Source organism: Erinaceus europaeus, chromosome 5 (assembly GCF_950295315.1).
Source record: "Erinaceus europaeus chromosome 5, mEriEur2.1, whole genome shotgun sequence".
NCBI classification, from domain to species: Eukaryota; Metazoa; Chordata; class Mammalia; order Eulipotyphla; family Erinaceidae; genus Erinaceus; species Erinaceus europaeus.
Window position 1 is genome coordinate 10,467,288 of NC_080166.1, and position 13,836 is coordinate 10,481,123.

Consider the following 13,836-nt stretch of genomic DNA (forward strand, 5'->3'; position numbering starts at 1 on the left):
GGCTGCAGGTGTCTGTCACTCTCCTTCTCTATTTCCCCCTTTCCCTCTCTCCTTCTGGCTCTAATAGTAAAATAATTAAAAAAAAAAAAATCCCCGGATGAGAACCATGCAGCTCAGGAAGCCCCGGCCGGGCCAACCGCCAAAGGCCGAGATCAAAGCACAGCGCGGAGGCGGCGCCCCTTCCCCTTTCATTCTGGGAGTCAGGGAACCCAGGCGGACATGTCAGCCTCACCAGCTTGAGGACCCTGCCTCCCCCCCCAAAAAAAAATCCACGGAGACAAGCTGCGCACAGCCACCTTCACCACCGATTCAACCGGCTACTCGGCGACCAGTGAGCGCGCCGCGAATGCGACTGAGGCCTCGAACGTGAGCGGGCGGGAGCCCGGCGCCCGGCGCTAGGGGGCGGGGCCACGCCGGCCGAGTGAGCGCTGATTGGCTGGCACTGCCGGTCGCCTGGTGCTATTTGTTGTTGCCCCCCCCCCCCCCCCCCCCCCCCCGCGCACCTGACGCAGTGGGCGGCGTCCCGCACGTGCGGCCGTTTAAGCGGCGTCGGCGCCTGCGAGGCTCAGACGGGGGAGAGCGAGCTGCCGAGGTGAGTGGTCTCCCGGCCTTCGTGGCCACGCAGCTCTCCGGGTGTCTCAGGAGATGGACGTTGGGCTGCACTAGGGCGGGCCGGGTCGGGCCGGGCCGGGTGTGGCGCGGAGCCCGAGGCCACCCGTTGGGGCCCTTTGTGAGTCCTCCCTGATGGCCACGGCCTGGATTCGAGGCCTGCGGGGAAAGGCTGAGCCTTCTGGCCGTCACGGGCGGCCCTGCGCCCTGGTTTTGGACGAACGTTTGTGTGTGTGTGTGTGTGTGTGTGTGTTGGGGGGGACGGGCCCTGATCCGGGCTCCCCCGACCCCCAGAGCCGCGGAGCCCCCACGCCAGCCCGGCGCCGCCCTCAGCCGCGGGAGGCCTGGGGCCGCCGGGTGTCGGGTGAGACGCGGAGTGTCCAGGAAGCCGAGTGGCCCAGCAGGTCTTGTTTCTTGATTTTATTTATTATTTTGGGGGGGTGGGGGAGCCCGATGACCCGTGAGGGGGCGGGGGGGGGGGCCGGGCTCCGCTAGTGTCGCGGCGCTCAGGTCTCCAGAGGGGCGGCGAGGGGCCGGGAGTTGGGGCTGTTGAAGAGACAATGGGGGGGGGGCGCGCCTGGGGGTTGAGCGCTTACATCACACTGCGGAGGGACCCGGGTTCGAGCCCCCGACCCCCCCCCCCCCCCCCCCCGGCTGCAGGGGGAAAACTTCCCGAGTGGCGAAGCGGGGCTGCGGGCGTCTGTCTGTCTGTGTCACTCTCGCTACATCTCCCCCGCCCCCCCCTCAATTTCTCTTTGTCTCTATCGACGATTTCAATAAAAATTCAAAAACAAACAAACAAAAACAAAAAAGAGGAAAGCTGGATTGAAGACCCCACCAATATGTCCTGGAGCTCAGCTTCCCCAGAGACACACCCTACTAGGGAAAGAGAGAGGCAGGCTGGGAGTATGGACCCACCAGTCAACGCCCATGTTCAGCGGGGAAGCAATTACAGAAGCCAGACCTTCCACCTTCTGCAACCCTCAATGACCCTGGGTCCATGCTCCCAGAGGGATAGAGAATGGGAAAGCTATCAGGGGAGGGGGTGGGATATGGAGATTGGGCGGTGGGAATTGTGTGGAGTTGTACCCCTCCTACCCTATGGTTTTGTTAATTAATCCTTTCTTAAAAAAAAAAAAAAGAACAGAACCAGAGGCATCACATTCCCAGATCTCAAATTGTATTATAGAGAAAAAAAAAAGAGGAAAGAAAGAAAAACCTATTGGAGACCAAAAATGTGCACGCTCGTATTTTCATCGTCATTTAATTTGCTCTTTCGTTTTAATTTTTCTGAAAACAGAACTTGGAAGCCACCATGGGAGATGAAGATTGGGAAGCAGAAATAGTCAAGCCCCACATGTCTTCGTATGTCCCGGTGTTCGAGAAGGTAGTGAGACGGCGGGGGGCGCCGGCGGGCAGCGGGAGCGGGAGAGAGGTGCCGGGCTTAGGTCTGCCTGAGCCGCCGGAAGAAGGAAATAATTCCGAGGCCGTCTGACAGCGAGAGCCTGAAGTGATTTATTATGAAACCTCAGTCGTGACGGGCTCCCGGCTGTGGGTGGAAGGAAGCTTGTACAGATGTGTTTGGATGTCTCTTGAGAGACAGTTGATGAGAGAGAAAAAAAAATCACTTGTCCAGGGTGATATTTAAAATGATGAGATAAACACTGAACTGACACGGTTTGATTTTCATAGGCACAAATCACTGGATTACGGGTTGTTTTTTGTTTTTTTTTTTTTCTTTTTGCTACTAGAGTTGTCTCTGCACCTGCTTGACCCCACTGCTTCTAGCCAATTCTTTATTTTTAAAAAGAGAGATGAGAGAGAGAGAGAGAGAGAGAGAGAGATACGTACAGAGAGAAGAGGCATCACTGCGCGACTCCAGGGGCTCTTACCTGATGACGGGTGGCAGCCTGGCTTCCCCTCCCTGTCCCCAGTCTTCACATCTTTATTGTTAGAGGCACTTGGGGAGTTCTGCTGTAACTCAGAAGAAAAGATCTAGTGTAGGTTTTTTTTTTTTTGGGGGGGGAGGTTAGTTTTAGTTTGGAAGTTGGCATAAAGCAAACAGACTCTAAAGTGTCTTGTAAAGGATTGTTCTGCTAAACCTTATCTACTTGAAAAAGGCTCCAGAAGTTTATTTTTTCTTTCTAATTTCCATTTTGCATTTATGTGAATTATTCTGACACTTCTTAGTTTCAGGAAACCCCACTGGAAGTTTTCATTTCACACAAAAATTTAAAAATACACTGTCTTTTTGTCTGGGAAGATAACACAACTGGTGGAGTTCTGGACTAGTGTGTCTGAGGCTCCCCGTTTGAATCTACTGGGGTGCTCTATGTACCAGAATAGTGCTCTGACCTCTCTTTCTGTCTCTCTCTCTCTCTCTCTCATGGTATGGAGTAAGACCCTAAAATAATAAACTACCCAAAATATAATCTGAACTTACATGTTTCTTGTCTTGGAACAGATTTTATAGTAAAAATCTGTCGTGCGCGTGTGTGTGTGTGTGTGTGTGTGTGTGTGTGTGTGTGTGTGTGCGCGTTAAGTAGTTCTCTTTCCATCATAAAACACAGCATTTAGGAAGGAGAAAAACTACCTAATTTCTTGTTCTTTAGCTAATTTAACTCACATTAAATTTTTAGTATATTCTCTTGTTTTTCACAAACATGATTTTCTATAGATTGTAGTACTGTACATAGCAAATTTTTATTCCATCTTTTCACTATTTCTTACTAACTTCTGACCATTTCTTAGGGTTACATACTTCGTAGATTGCATCTGTCACAATGCAAATGATATCGATGGGAATTTAAAATGTTTTTAGCTTTTGACAGTGTCAGTAATGTATAACTTGCTTTATGTTGGGAGTGTTTTTTAATATTTTGTCAGGAGTTATTTTTGTGCTTTGTTTTCCTCATTTTCAATAAATTTGTTATAAAAGTTTTAATTCACACATTCACACGGATTTTCTTCCAATTGAACTTTTTTTCATTAAGCGTATTTCAAACAATATACAATACTATAGTATATTGATCTTATTTACACTGGGTATCTTGAATAGAAGGTGACAAATCTCTCAGTTTTTAACATTGGAATATTCTTGCCATTTATTAACATTCTTTTTCTTTAAAAATTTTATTTTAAAAATGGGTATCACATTAAGCAGAGTTTCACACTGAAAGAAGCCACTACTTCGGTACACATTAGTCTTAGGAATTTGCGCATTGTGTTCTACCAGTTGTACTATCTCCATGACTACTATTTGTTTATTTATTTATTTACAGTTTAGCAATACTTTTATTAGTAAAATAGGACACACAAAAATGTACACCAATTTGCTTATAAAGCCAGTGGGACTATACAGACTTAGACTACAGCCAAAGTAACGCCCACAAGAATGATTTTCTCTTTGCTAGTCTACCTAGAATGGTAACACCATAGCTAATAATATAAATACCAAAAAAAAAAAAAAAAGCCCTACTAGAAAGGAATGGGAAATAGTATTACTTCAAATTTAGAATACTGACAAGCCTGGAATAGCTAAGTCAATATGCTGTTCAGAAAAATATTTCTGTATTTCTTTCTACTTCCTAGCTGTTGATTTGTTAATCAGACAATAATATTTATTTATTAAAAAAACCACACAATTATGCCACTTCCAAAACCAGTTACATCAACATAAGGATCAGGGGAGCAGCCCCTTTGTACAGTGAGAAGACTGTATGGAGGGAACGATCTGACTTAGTGGCTGTCCAAAGTCAGACAGAGACCTCCGTGTTTATGTAGGAACACTGCGGTGTGTTGCCTGGGATATTCTTTGTCCACATGGTTGGTTCTCTACAGGTACCCATAACATTTTTTCCACTGCTCATGCAGCTTCCCTGCTGTATTCTACTGGGTTAGTCACCACACGTCCCAGAGTCAAAAGTTCTTAAGATGTTATATATATATACATATATATATATGTATATATATATTCCATTTTGTTGCTCTTGTCGTTATTGTTGTAATTATTATTGTTGTTGTTGTTATTGATGTCTTCATTAGGACAGAGAGAAATGGAGAGAGGAGGGGAAGACGGGGAGAGAAAGATAGACACCTGCAGACCTGCTTCACCGCCTGTGAAGTGACTCCCCTGCAGGTGGGGAGCCAGGGGCTCGAACCGGGATCCTTATGCTGGTCCTTGTGCTTCACACCACCTGCACTTAACCCGCTGAGCTACCACCTGACTCCCAAGATGTTTTTTCTTTGTTTTTACTTATTTAGTAGTTCTGGGAAGTGAATATGCAGGACCTCATGCTTGTGTGAAAGTGCTGAGGAATTTTGCCAGGTCATATTTTTATTCTTTTATTCTTTTTTTTAAGGAGGAGTGGGAGAAAGGGAGAGACGTATAGAAAAAAAACAGGCAATACAGAACTGCCCCACCATTTACGGAGTTTCAACTGCGGTGTTAATAATGGTGGTCAAGTGCTGGGTCTTCAGCCCAGGGCCTTGCTCATATAAGGCATATGATCTACTGATTAATCTATCTCCTGGCCCCCATTGTCTTCCTTCCTTCCTTCCTTTCTCTTTCTTTCTTTCTTTTCCTACTTCTAAAGCTTTTTTTTTTTTTTGATTAATTATTGGGTATGGGGGGGGGAGAGGGGAATTTTCACATGAGACGGGAAAGAAGCCAGAGCACTATATGGTACATGCTGTGTTGAGCACTGGACTGGGAGCCTCAGGCATGTGAGCCCAGTGCTGTACATGGACAGCTCTCCACTTGCTGTTATCTTAATGCTTTTTTTTTTTTTTTGGTGGTATAATTAGTAATTTTTTTTTGCATTTATAGACTTAATATATGATACTGGTTGTGCAATTACTTGTTTTCCTTGAACATGGTTTAGTCAGTGGCTTTACCTACCTGTCTTGGTTAAATAAAAGGTATAGGAACTATAATTTATTTTTTCATGTGTTGCTGAGGAAATGAACTTAGGTCCTTTCACATGCATATCACTGAGCAGCTTCTTGGACATGTCATCTCATCTCCCCTCCCCTCCCCTCCCCTCCCCTCCCCTTCTCATGATGGAGAGGTAGAGAGAAGAGGCGCCACAACTACTTTAGTCTCCATGGACTTCCTTCCTCCCACTAGTGTTACCTGCAGTACTTGTGTGTGGTGCTGGCCAAGCGGCAGGGCTTGATGCACAGTAAGGCGCATGCTTTGCCCCGTCAGTGAGAAAAGTCTGATTACCTTGGAGGGGCGGGCGTCATTTTAATTGATTGTTCTAACTGGATTTCTATTTCAGGGTTTCATGTTCTTAACTTTTAGTGGCCCTAAGAACATCGTAGATGGATTGATACCATTTAAACAAAAGCTATAGTTAGCCTCTTCTGAATGTGTCAGGATTTTTTAAAATGTTTATTTCCTATGATTTACGTAAGAGTTAGTGAGTGTTGTGTGTGTGTGTGTGTGTGTGTGTGTGTGTGTGTGTGTGTGTGTGTGTAGTGGAAGAGGGTGAGATAGTGTTTCACATGAGAAAAGAGAGAAGCCAGAGCATCATTCTGGTACTATGCAAGTACCAGGGGTCAAAGAACGAGTTTCATCAGTACTGGGACCTCATGCCTCCAGGCCAACTTTTTAAGAAAAAGACAGAAGAAACCACTGTTCTGGTTTCTCATAGGGTGGCTCAGCTTTTTTTTGGAGAATGTACCACTCCTGGGGAGAGAAAAATGAAATATGAGTGACTAAGAATACTTCAATTTTTAATAGTTTAAAAAAATTCATATGGAATAAAGTTCATGAGAGATAGAGGAGAGGTAGAGTGAAGCCAGAGAACCACCATGGTATATGTGGTGGGGACTGAACCAGGAGCCTTAAGCATGCAAGGCCTGTCCTCTTGGTATTTCTTGGCTACAAGAAAAATTTTATGAATTAGCAGTCATGTAGTTCAGACCTCTTCTTGCTTAGGCATTTGATCAAATTAACATAAACTGGTGTCTCTCTTTTTTTAATCTAGTGACATACATAGATACCAGAGCACTGTATAGGTAGCAGAAATATTGGCCAAGTTAATCAGGAAGACAACAAAAAGTGAATCCTTTCAAAAGATAGTATTGGCAGTCAATGGAATGTAGTTGGTGAAAATTGGCACATGAGGGTGAAACCACAGAGCCTTTATTTTCTGTCTTTTCCTTCTGTTTGTCTGCATTACATTACATTAGGTCACTGCTGTAGTCTGTGGTTGATGACCTCAGTATGAGTTTTAATTGTTGTGTTATTCTCTGGAGATAAAACTTATTTACCAAATGTTTACAACATAGCATGAATTGTAAGCTTTTTTTGCAGCAGTCATGTTTGTTCATGGGCTTTGGTGGTGAGTTTGTTTTTTGTCATCAGTAGGGTTATCACTGGGGCTTGGTGCCTTTATGGTGAAGGCTATTTCTGGAAACCTAAATAAGAACACATGTGTTTTGTTCAGAATTTAAGTTTGTGTGGCACACTAGCCAATGTAACCTGTCTGGCCAATTTATTTGCATTAACTCAGCTTTATTTGACATGGAACCTAGAGTAGGCAATGGGATCCTAGTATTCCATACAAGCTGATGAATTTCACAAGATTCTAGAACTAACATGAATCAAATATTTGCACTGGCCCTTATTTGGGCTTAGGAAGGAAAATGTGGGTTTGCCTGTATTGAACCAGAACTGAACAAGAGAAGGGGTATCACCAAGGCTTATTTTATCAAGCTGTAACTTCCCTTGAGGACCCAATCTGAGAAGAATTTGAAGTTAGAACCCACCATGTATAAACAAAATTATTAGGTCAATAGAGGTATTAATTTGCCTAAAGCCAAAAGGCCTAAAAAAGCTAAGGTAATCACTGTTAATTCAGTATACCAGGGGAGAAATAGATCGAATATTTCAAGTTCTAAAAAATAAAGAGTAAAAGCTAAAAAGAAATGCTCTTTCACATGAAAAAAAAAAAAAAAAAAAAGCTCTTTAGTCCCAGGAGGATTGTTTGTAGCCATGTGTGAGAAACCGTATGTGTGAAAACATCCTGAAGCTTCCCCTAGTTCAGGATGGCTAAGGATATTTTAATGGTTTGGAGCTAAGTGTTCTGAAGGCAAACTAATGACAAAACCAATGAGTCATGAACAGGATCACATTTTTTTTTTTATTCTTTTGAGAGATAAAGCCTAGAGTACTGCTCTGCTCTGATAAACTGTGGTGCTGGGGCTTGAACCTGCAGCCCAAGAGACCTCAGGCAAGAAAGCCTGGCATGCTACCTCCCTCACCTACTGAACTTGATAAGGTTGAGCTAACATTAGTATCATGGACATTATAATTTACTGGGGAAGACAGAATAAATCTAAATCGAAGTGCTGAAAAGTGTGATGACAACAAGTGAGGGATATGTGTGGATGAGACTGAGAGCGAAGACTTCCTTGAGATGCTGACTTATGACCTGGAGACGAGTCGTCTCACCTCAGGAGGATGTCCCGGGCAAAGGCCCTAGGAAGGCACACACTTGAGGTTATTGGGGTCAAAGGAAAAAGTCTAGTATGAGTTTTCTACAGGTGCTGTAACATTAACAGAAACTGGGGCTACTGATGTTGAAATAATTTTACTAGGACCTGAGAGGTGGCTCCAGGCAGGGCACTGACCTTGCCATGCGCTCGTGGAAGACACTGGCAGTGGAGGATGCTTCATGCTGTGGTGTCTCTCCCTTTCTCTCTCATTTTTTAATCACCTTTATTTATTTATTGGCTAGAGACAGCCAGAAATCGACAAGTGCCTGCACAAGTACCACCACCCTCAGTAACCAGTTTTCTTTTTTTCTTCTCTCTTTTTGATAAAGGAGAAGAGAGTGAGGGAGACAGAGAGGAGGATAGATACCTGCACGGCTTTCACCACTTGTGAAGCCTTCCTCCTGCAGGTGGGGACCAGGGGCTTGAACCCAGGTCAACATGCATGGTCATGTGTTTACTGAGTGAGCCACCACCCAGCCCCTTACATTTTAGTTACTAAAAAATAATTTCAGTACAGAGTTGAGAATGGAAGCTAGACAATACTGACTTGCAGGGAACCTGGGATTTGAGAAGGTAGATACAGTTACTGTAGATAAGACATTTTTTTTTAAAAAAGATTTTATTTATTGAGAAACATAGGAGGAGAGAGAAAGAACCAGACATCACCCTGGTACATGTGCAGCTGGGGCTTGAACTCAGGACCTCATGCTTGAGAGTCCGATGCTCTATCCACTGCTTCACCTCCTGGACCACAGATAAGACATTTTAAAGAGAAGTAGAAAGATAGTGCAGTTAGTAAAAGGGCATATGAGGTTTATTCTTATTTATTTATTTTGCCATCAAAGTTATTGCTGAGGTTTAGTGCCTGCACTATGAGTTACTGCTCTTGGTGGTCATTTTTTTTCCTTTCCCCTTTTTATACGATAGAGAAATTGGCAAGGGAGGAGGAGATAGAGATACTTACAGCTAAGGAAGGAGGTGAAGGACAGTTAAAGAATGGTTTCACTCATATGCGGAATACAGAGAATTGAATATACAGATGTGAAAAAAATCAACCAATCTTTTTCAAGACTGTGGGAGAATTATAGTGGATACCTATGGGGGTGGGGATGGGAACGGACCTTTGCTGATGGCAGTGGTGAAAAAAAAATGTGCAGCACTGCTTAATCGATCGTGAGTACTAATGTGTAGAAGCAGCTGTGGGCATATTTGGATGAATGACAGTGTCTGTTTTCCAGTGAAATTTTTATTTATAGGATTGCTGAGATAACTGACCTGGGGAGGCACTTCCTTTGCCAATCATAAGACCTGAGTTCAAAGCCCTGATTTCCACAGCACTGGAGAAAACTGGCACTGTGGCCTTTTTCTAAAGAAGTTGGCGTGGAGTGGTGAAGCCCTGGGACAAGAACAACAACATTTTTATTTTATGACATATGACAACCTGCCAGGTCTGACTTAGCTTACTTTATAAAATATTTATTAACTAGAGAGAATCAGAGCCTCACTCTGCACATGTGATGCCCGGGATTGAATTTGGGACCTCAGGCATTTAAGTCTGGTGATCTACTCTCTGCAGACCTTGTGAACCACTTGCTATAGTTGACAGACTGCTGTTTGAAACGTTCTACTAATATTTTCTGCGATGTTAAGGTGAAGCTGCTTTGATAGGCTTAGTAAATGAACATCCAGTGATCCAGTAGATTTTATAGTTTGCTGTTGCCCTGTTTTGAGAAAATCTGTTGTTCAAATTTCCCAGCATTTATGAAATAGAGATTATTATTCAAAGGAGAAAACAGGTTTTTGTTTTTTTTCTTACAGGATAGATATTCTTCTGGGGCAAATGGAGACACTTTTAATAGGACTCCAGCTTCATCATCAGGTATGTGCTAAGACAAAAAGTTGAAACCCTTTTGAAGTTAAGGGCTTCACATACAAGTAGGAACAGAATAGCATATCTATAAATGGTGTTTTAAAGTTTCTTACTGAGAACTTACTCTGATTTGGATATTTGGGTGAGGCATGACTAGCCATGGCAGGGATAGGAAGACTGTGTTGTGCTATAGACTGTATAATTTGATTTAGTGATTTACTTTTGTCTTATCTGGAGGTGGCATGTTAGCCTTTAGGCTGCGAGGGAATTTCCAGAGTTCCTAATAAGGAATTAAGAGATTGGATCATAAGGCTGTTGAAGCAGATTGTAATCAGAAAAACTTATCTGGATAACAACAGGACAGCATGAATTTCTTTGGGATGTGAGAACTCATTTAGGTTTATGGAGAATTAAAACAAAACATTTCCATTTCCACCTGGGAGATTGGGAGACTGTGTATAATATGCACAGTATATATAATACACCACATATAGTATATTTATAATATATATTATATTGCCATCTCCAGAACTTTAGCATTCAGGGCTGACTTATGTAGATAGAGAATGGAGGTGGTTGGGGCAGGGAGGGGGAAGCCACAGCCCGAAGTTTTCTTCAAAGTGGTGAGGGCCAATGACTGTATTTTATGGAGTTGAGGGGAAATTGAGAAGTGGAAGGTAAGACTTGGGCTTGAATATTAAAACACTAGCAGCAGACTTTAATTTTGTAGAATTCCAAGTTGGACTGGAATGCTATTTCTATTATATTTTTTCTAACATTTTTGCTATGATACTTAAATTTAATAAAAAGTTTTACCCTTTTTTGTTGTTCAGTTTGCACTGTGACCTTCTGTGTGGTCGCTTGTAGACTGGAATAAACTCAAGCTCCTAGTATTTTATCTTTTCAATATACTATTAATAGGGTTTGATTTGTTAGTACCTCTTTTTTGAGATCTTGCATCTATGTATGAATGAGAGTTATATTTTTCTTCTGTCTGCATTGTATTAAAGTTATGTTGACCTTGTGGAATGGATTGGGGGTAATTATTTCTTATTTTCTATAGAAGTTGTGTGGTAATGAAATGATTTGCTTTTTGAGAATTGTTAGAAAGTCCTAATAAGCTGTATTTAGGGCTGATACGGAGATGTAAGTACTTAATTCAATTTCTGTAGGACACTTGGATTTGTTTTTATTGCTTCTGAATAAGTTTTAGTGAGTTTGCTCAGAACATTCCCATTTACTTTATTTTTATACAGTGCCAGGAATGAACCCAAGACCTTGTATATGTGTGATTCCACTGAGTCACCTCCAGTCCAAGTTTTACTTTATATTCAGGTGGGCTGGGGGTGGGGATGGTTAGAAGGAGAGACACCAAAGGGTGTTTGCTGTACCACCTTGGCATTTGCCTGAAACTGTCCTTGGTGCTATTATGTCTTTGCTGGAGATCAGTCCAGGGCCCGGGATATGGTGAGACATACTCTTTACTGGCTGAGTTACTTTCCAGGCCCATAACATTTTAAATTTAGTAGTAATATTCTACGTATTTATTTACTTATTAATGAGAAAGATAAGAGGAGAGAGAGGAAGAACCAGACATCACTTTGGTACATGTGCTGCTGGGTATCGAACTCAGGACCTCATACTTGAGAGTCCAGCGCTTTATCCACTGTGCCATCTGCTGGACTACAAATTTAGTAGTACAAATTTTACTTGGTAACTTTTATTTCCATTGTGGTTAAAAAAGAACATGAGTCCTGTAGTCTTAACATTTTAAGTGTACATATTATTAACAGAAGTACAACGTTGTACATTGGGACACCAGAACTGTTTCATCTTGTATAACTGAACAACTCCTGTTGTTTGTCTTTTGTTTAAAGTGAGACTGTAGCACCAAAGCTTCCTGCAGTGCAGTGGGGGCCAGGCTCCAACCTGAGTCATGCCCATGACAAAGCAGTTCTCTCTCTTAAGTGAGCTATTCCACTAGCCCTGTGTTTAAGATCGTTTTCACTCCTTTTTTTACTTTTTATTTACAAATGAAAGAAAGAGAACTAGACCATCATTGTGCCACATGGTGATTCTGGGGACTGAACTCAGGACCTCCTGCTTGAGAGTTCTGTGCTTTATCCACTATGCCGCCACGTGGGCCTCTGTTTTTTCCCTTTTCTTTTCTTCTTTTTTTTTTTTAATTTTTTATTTATAAAAAGGAAACATTCCCCACCTGCAGGGGAGTCGCTTCACAGGCGGTGAAGCAGGTCTGCAGATGTCTTTCTCTCCTCCTCTCTGTTTTCCCCTCCTCTCTCCATTTCTCTCTGTCCTATCCAACAACGACAACAATAATAACTACAACAATATAACAACAAGGGCAACAAAAGGGAATAAATAAATAAAATAAAAATATTAAAAAAAAAGGAAACATTGACAAAACCATAGGATAAGAGGGGTACAACTCCACACAGTTCCCACCACCAGAACTATGTATCCCATCCCCTCCCCTGATAGCTTTCCTATTCTTTAATCCTCTTGGGGTATGGACCCAAGGTCATTGTGGGATGCAGAAGGCTGAAGGTCTGGCTTCTGTAATTGCTTCCCCGCTGAACATGGGCGTTTACAGGTTGATCTATACTCCCAGCCTGTCTCTCTTTCCCTAGTGGGGTGGGGCTCTGGGAAAGTGGGGCTCCAGGACATATTGGTGGGTTTGTCTGTCCATGGAAGTCTGGTCGGCATCATGCTAGCATCTGGAACCTGGTGATTGACAAGAGAGTTAACATACAAAGCCAGACAAATTGTTGACCACTCATGGACCTAAAGGCTGGAATAGTGCAGATGAAGAGTTGGGGGTGGGGTCCTCCATTTTGTAGATAGCTAGTAGGCATATTTTAGTTAAATTCTAAAGGGCCTGTGCCTGTACTAGTTTTTTTCTCCCCTTTTCTAACAGTCTTTCTTGTTGAGATAATAGGTCATTAATTTTCAGTTTTCATTTTATTATGTAGAAATTTAAGTGCTGATGAGTAACAAAATTTTTAACAGAAAATTATAAGTATTTTTAAATTTCTACTGTACTTTTTTTATTGAACCCTGGATTATAGAGACATGTTTAAAAATACATTTACAGTTTAAGTGGATTTAAAAAACTTTTTAAAATTTAGTAACTTCTGATTTGATTGCAGCATGATTAGATAGTGAGAGAGAGCCTGGTGTCACTCTGTTGTCATATGCAACAGAGATTGAACCTAGAGCCTCATGCATACAAGTATGTGTTTTTATCATTGAACCACATCCCTGGTACAAGATGACCTTGAGTTTTGTTGTTGGTTTTGTACTGTGTTTTCACATCTGGTCAGTTTTATAGACTTTCTTTTGTTGAACAATGTCAGTTCTTCAGTGTTGGATGTTAATCCTTTTTTTTTTTTTTTTAATACTCCCTTTTGTTGCCCTTGCTGTTTTATTGTTGTAGTTATTATTGTCATCGTTGTTAGATTGGACAGAGAGAAATGGAGAGAGGAGGGGAAAACGGGGAAAGACAGACACCTGCAGACCTGCTTCACCGCCTGTGAAGCGACTCCCCTGCAGGTGGGGAGCCGGGGGCTTGAACCAAAATCCTTACACTGGTTCTTGTGCTTTGTGCCACTTGTGCTTAACCCGCTGCACTACCGCCTGACTCCCGGATGTTAATCTGTTTGTTTGTTTGTTTATGTATTACTGTTTGTATGCTCACTTTTTTTTATTAGTGATTTAATCATGATTGACAAGATAGTGCGATAAGAGGGGTATGCTTCCCACCGCCAGAGTTTTTGTGTATCCTACCCTCCATTGGAAGTGTCCCTATTTTTAATTCCTCTGGGAGTATGGAA

At 42.5% G+C, this 13,836-nt stretch overlaps 1 protein-coding gene and 1 non-coding gene across 8 annotated transcripts in view; one reads left to right on the plus strand and one right to left on the minus strand.

Annotated features, from left to right (window-relative positions):
- The first annotated feature begins 574 nt into the window (after positions 1-574).
- Positions 575-13,836, plus strand: part of DDX4 (DEAD-box helicase 4) — a 61,454-nt gene continuing 48,192 nt past the window's right edge. For 3 of the 7 annotated variants that reach the window (XM_016186323.2, XM_016186324.2, XM_060191053.1), the window contains exons 1-3: positions 827-1,013; positions 1,910-1,996; positions 9,934-9,994. In XM_016186323.2, the coding sequence (XP_016041809.1) occupies positions 1,925-1,996; positions 9,934-9,994 (133 nt within the window). In that variant the 5' untranslated portion in view covers positions 827-1,013; positions 1,910-1,924. Of the gene's footprint in view, positions 593-826; positions 1,014-1,909; positions 1,997-9,933; positions 9,995-13,836 lie in introns of those variants that run through there. The other 4 variants (XM_060191054.1, XM_060191052.1, XM_060191055.1 and 1 more) reach the window with 2 other exon arrangements.
- LOC132538876 (small Cajal body-specific RNA 3) lies at positions 4,324-4,457 on the minus strand. Its single transcript, XR_009550184.1, has one exon. It is a non-coding gene; the product is annotated as a small Cajal body-specific RNA 3 (non-coding RNA).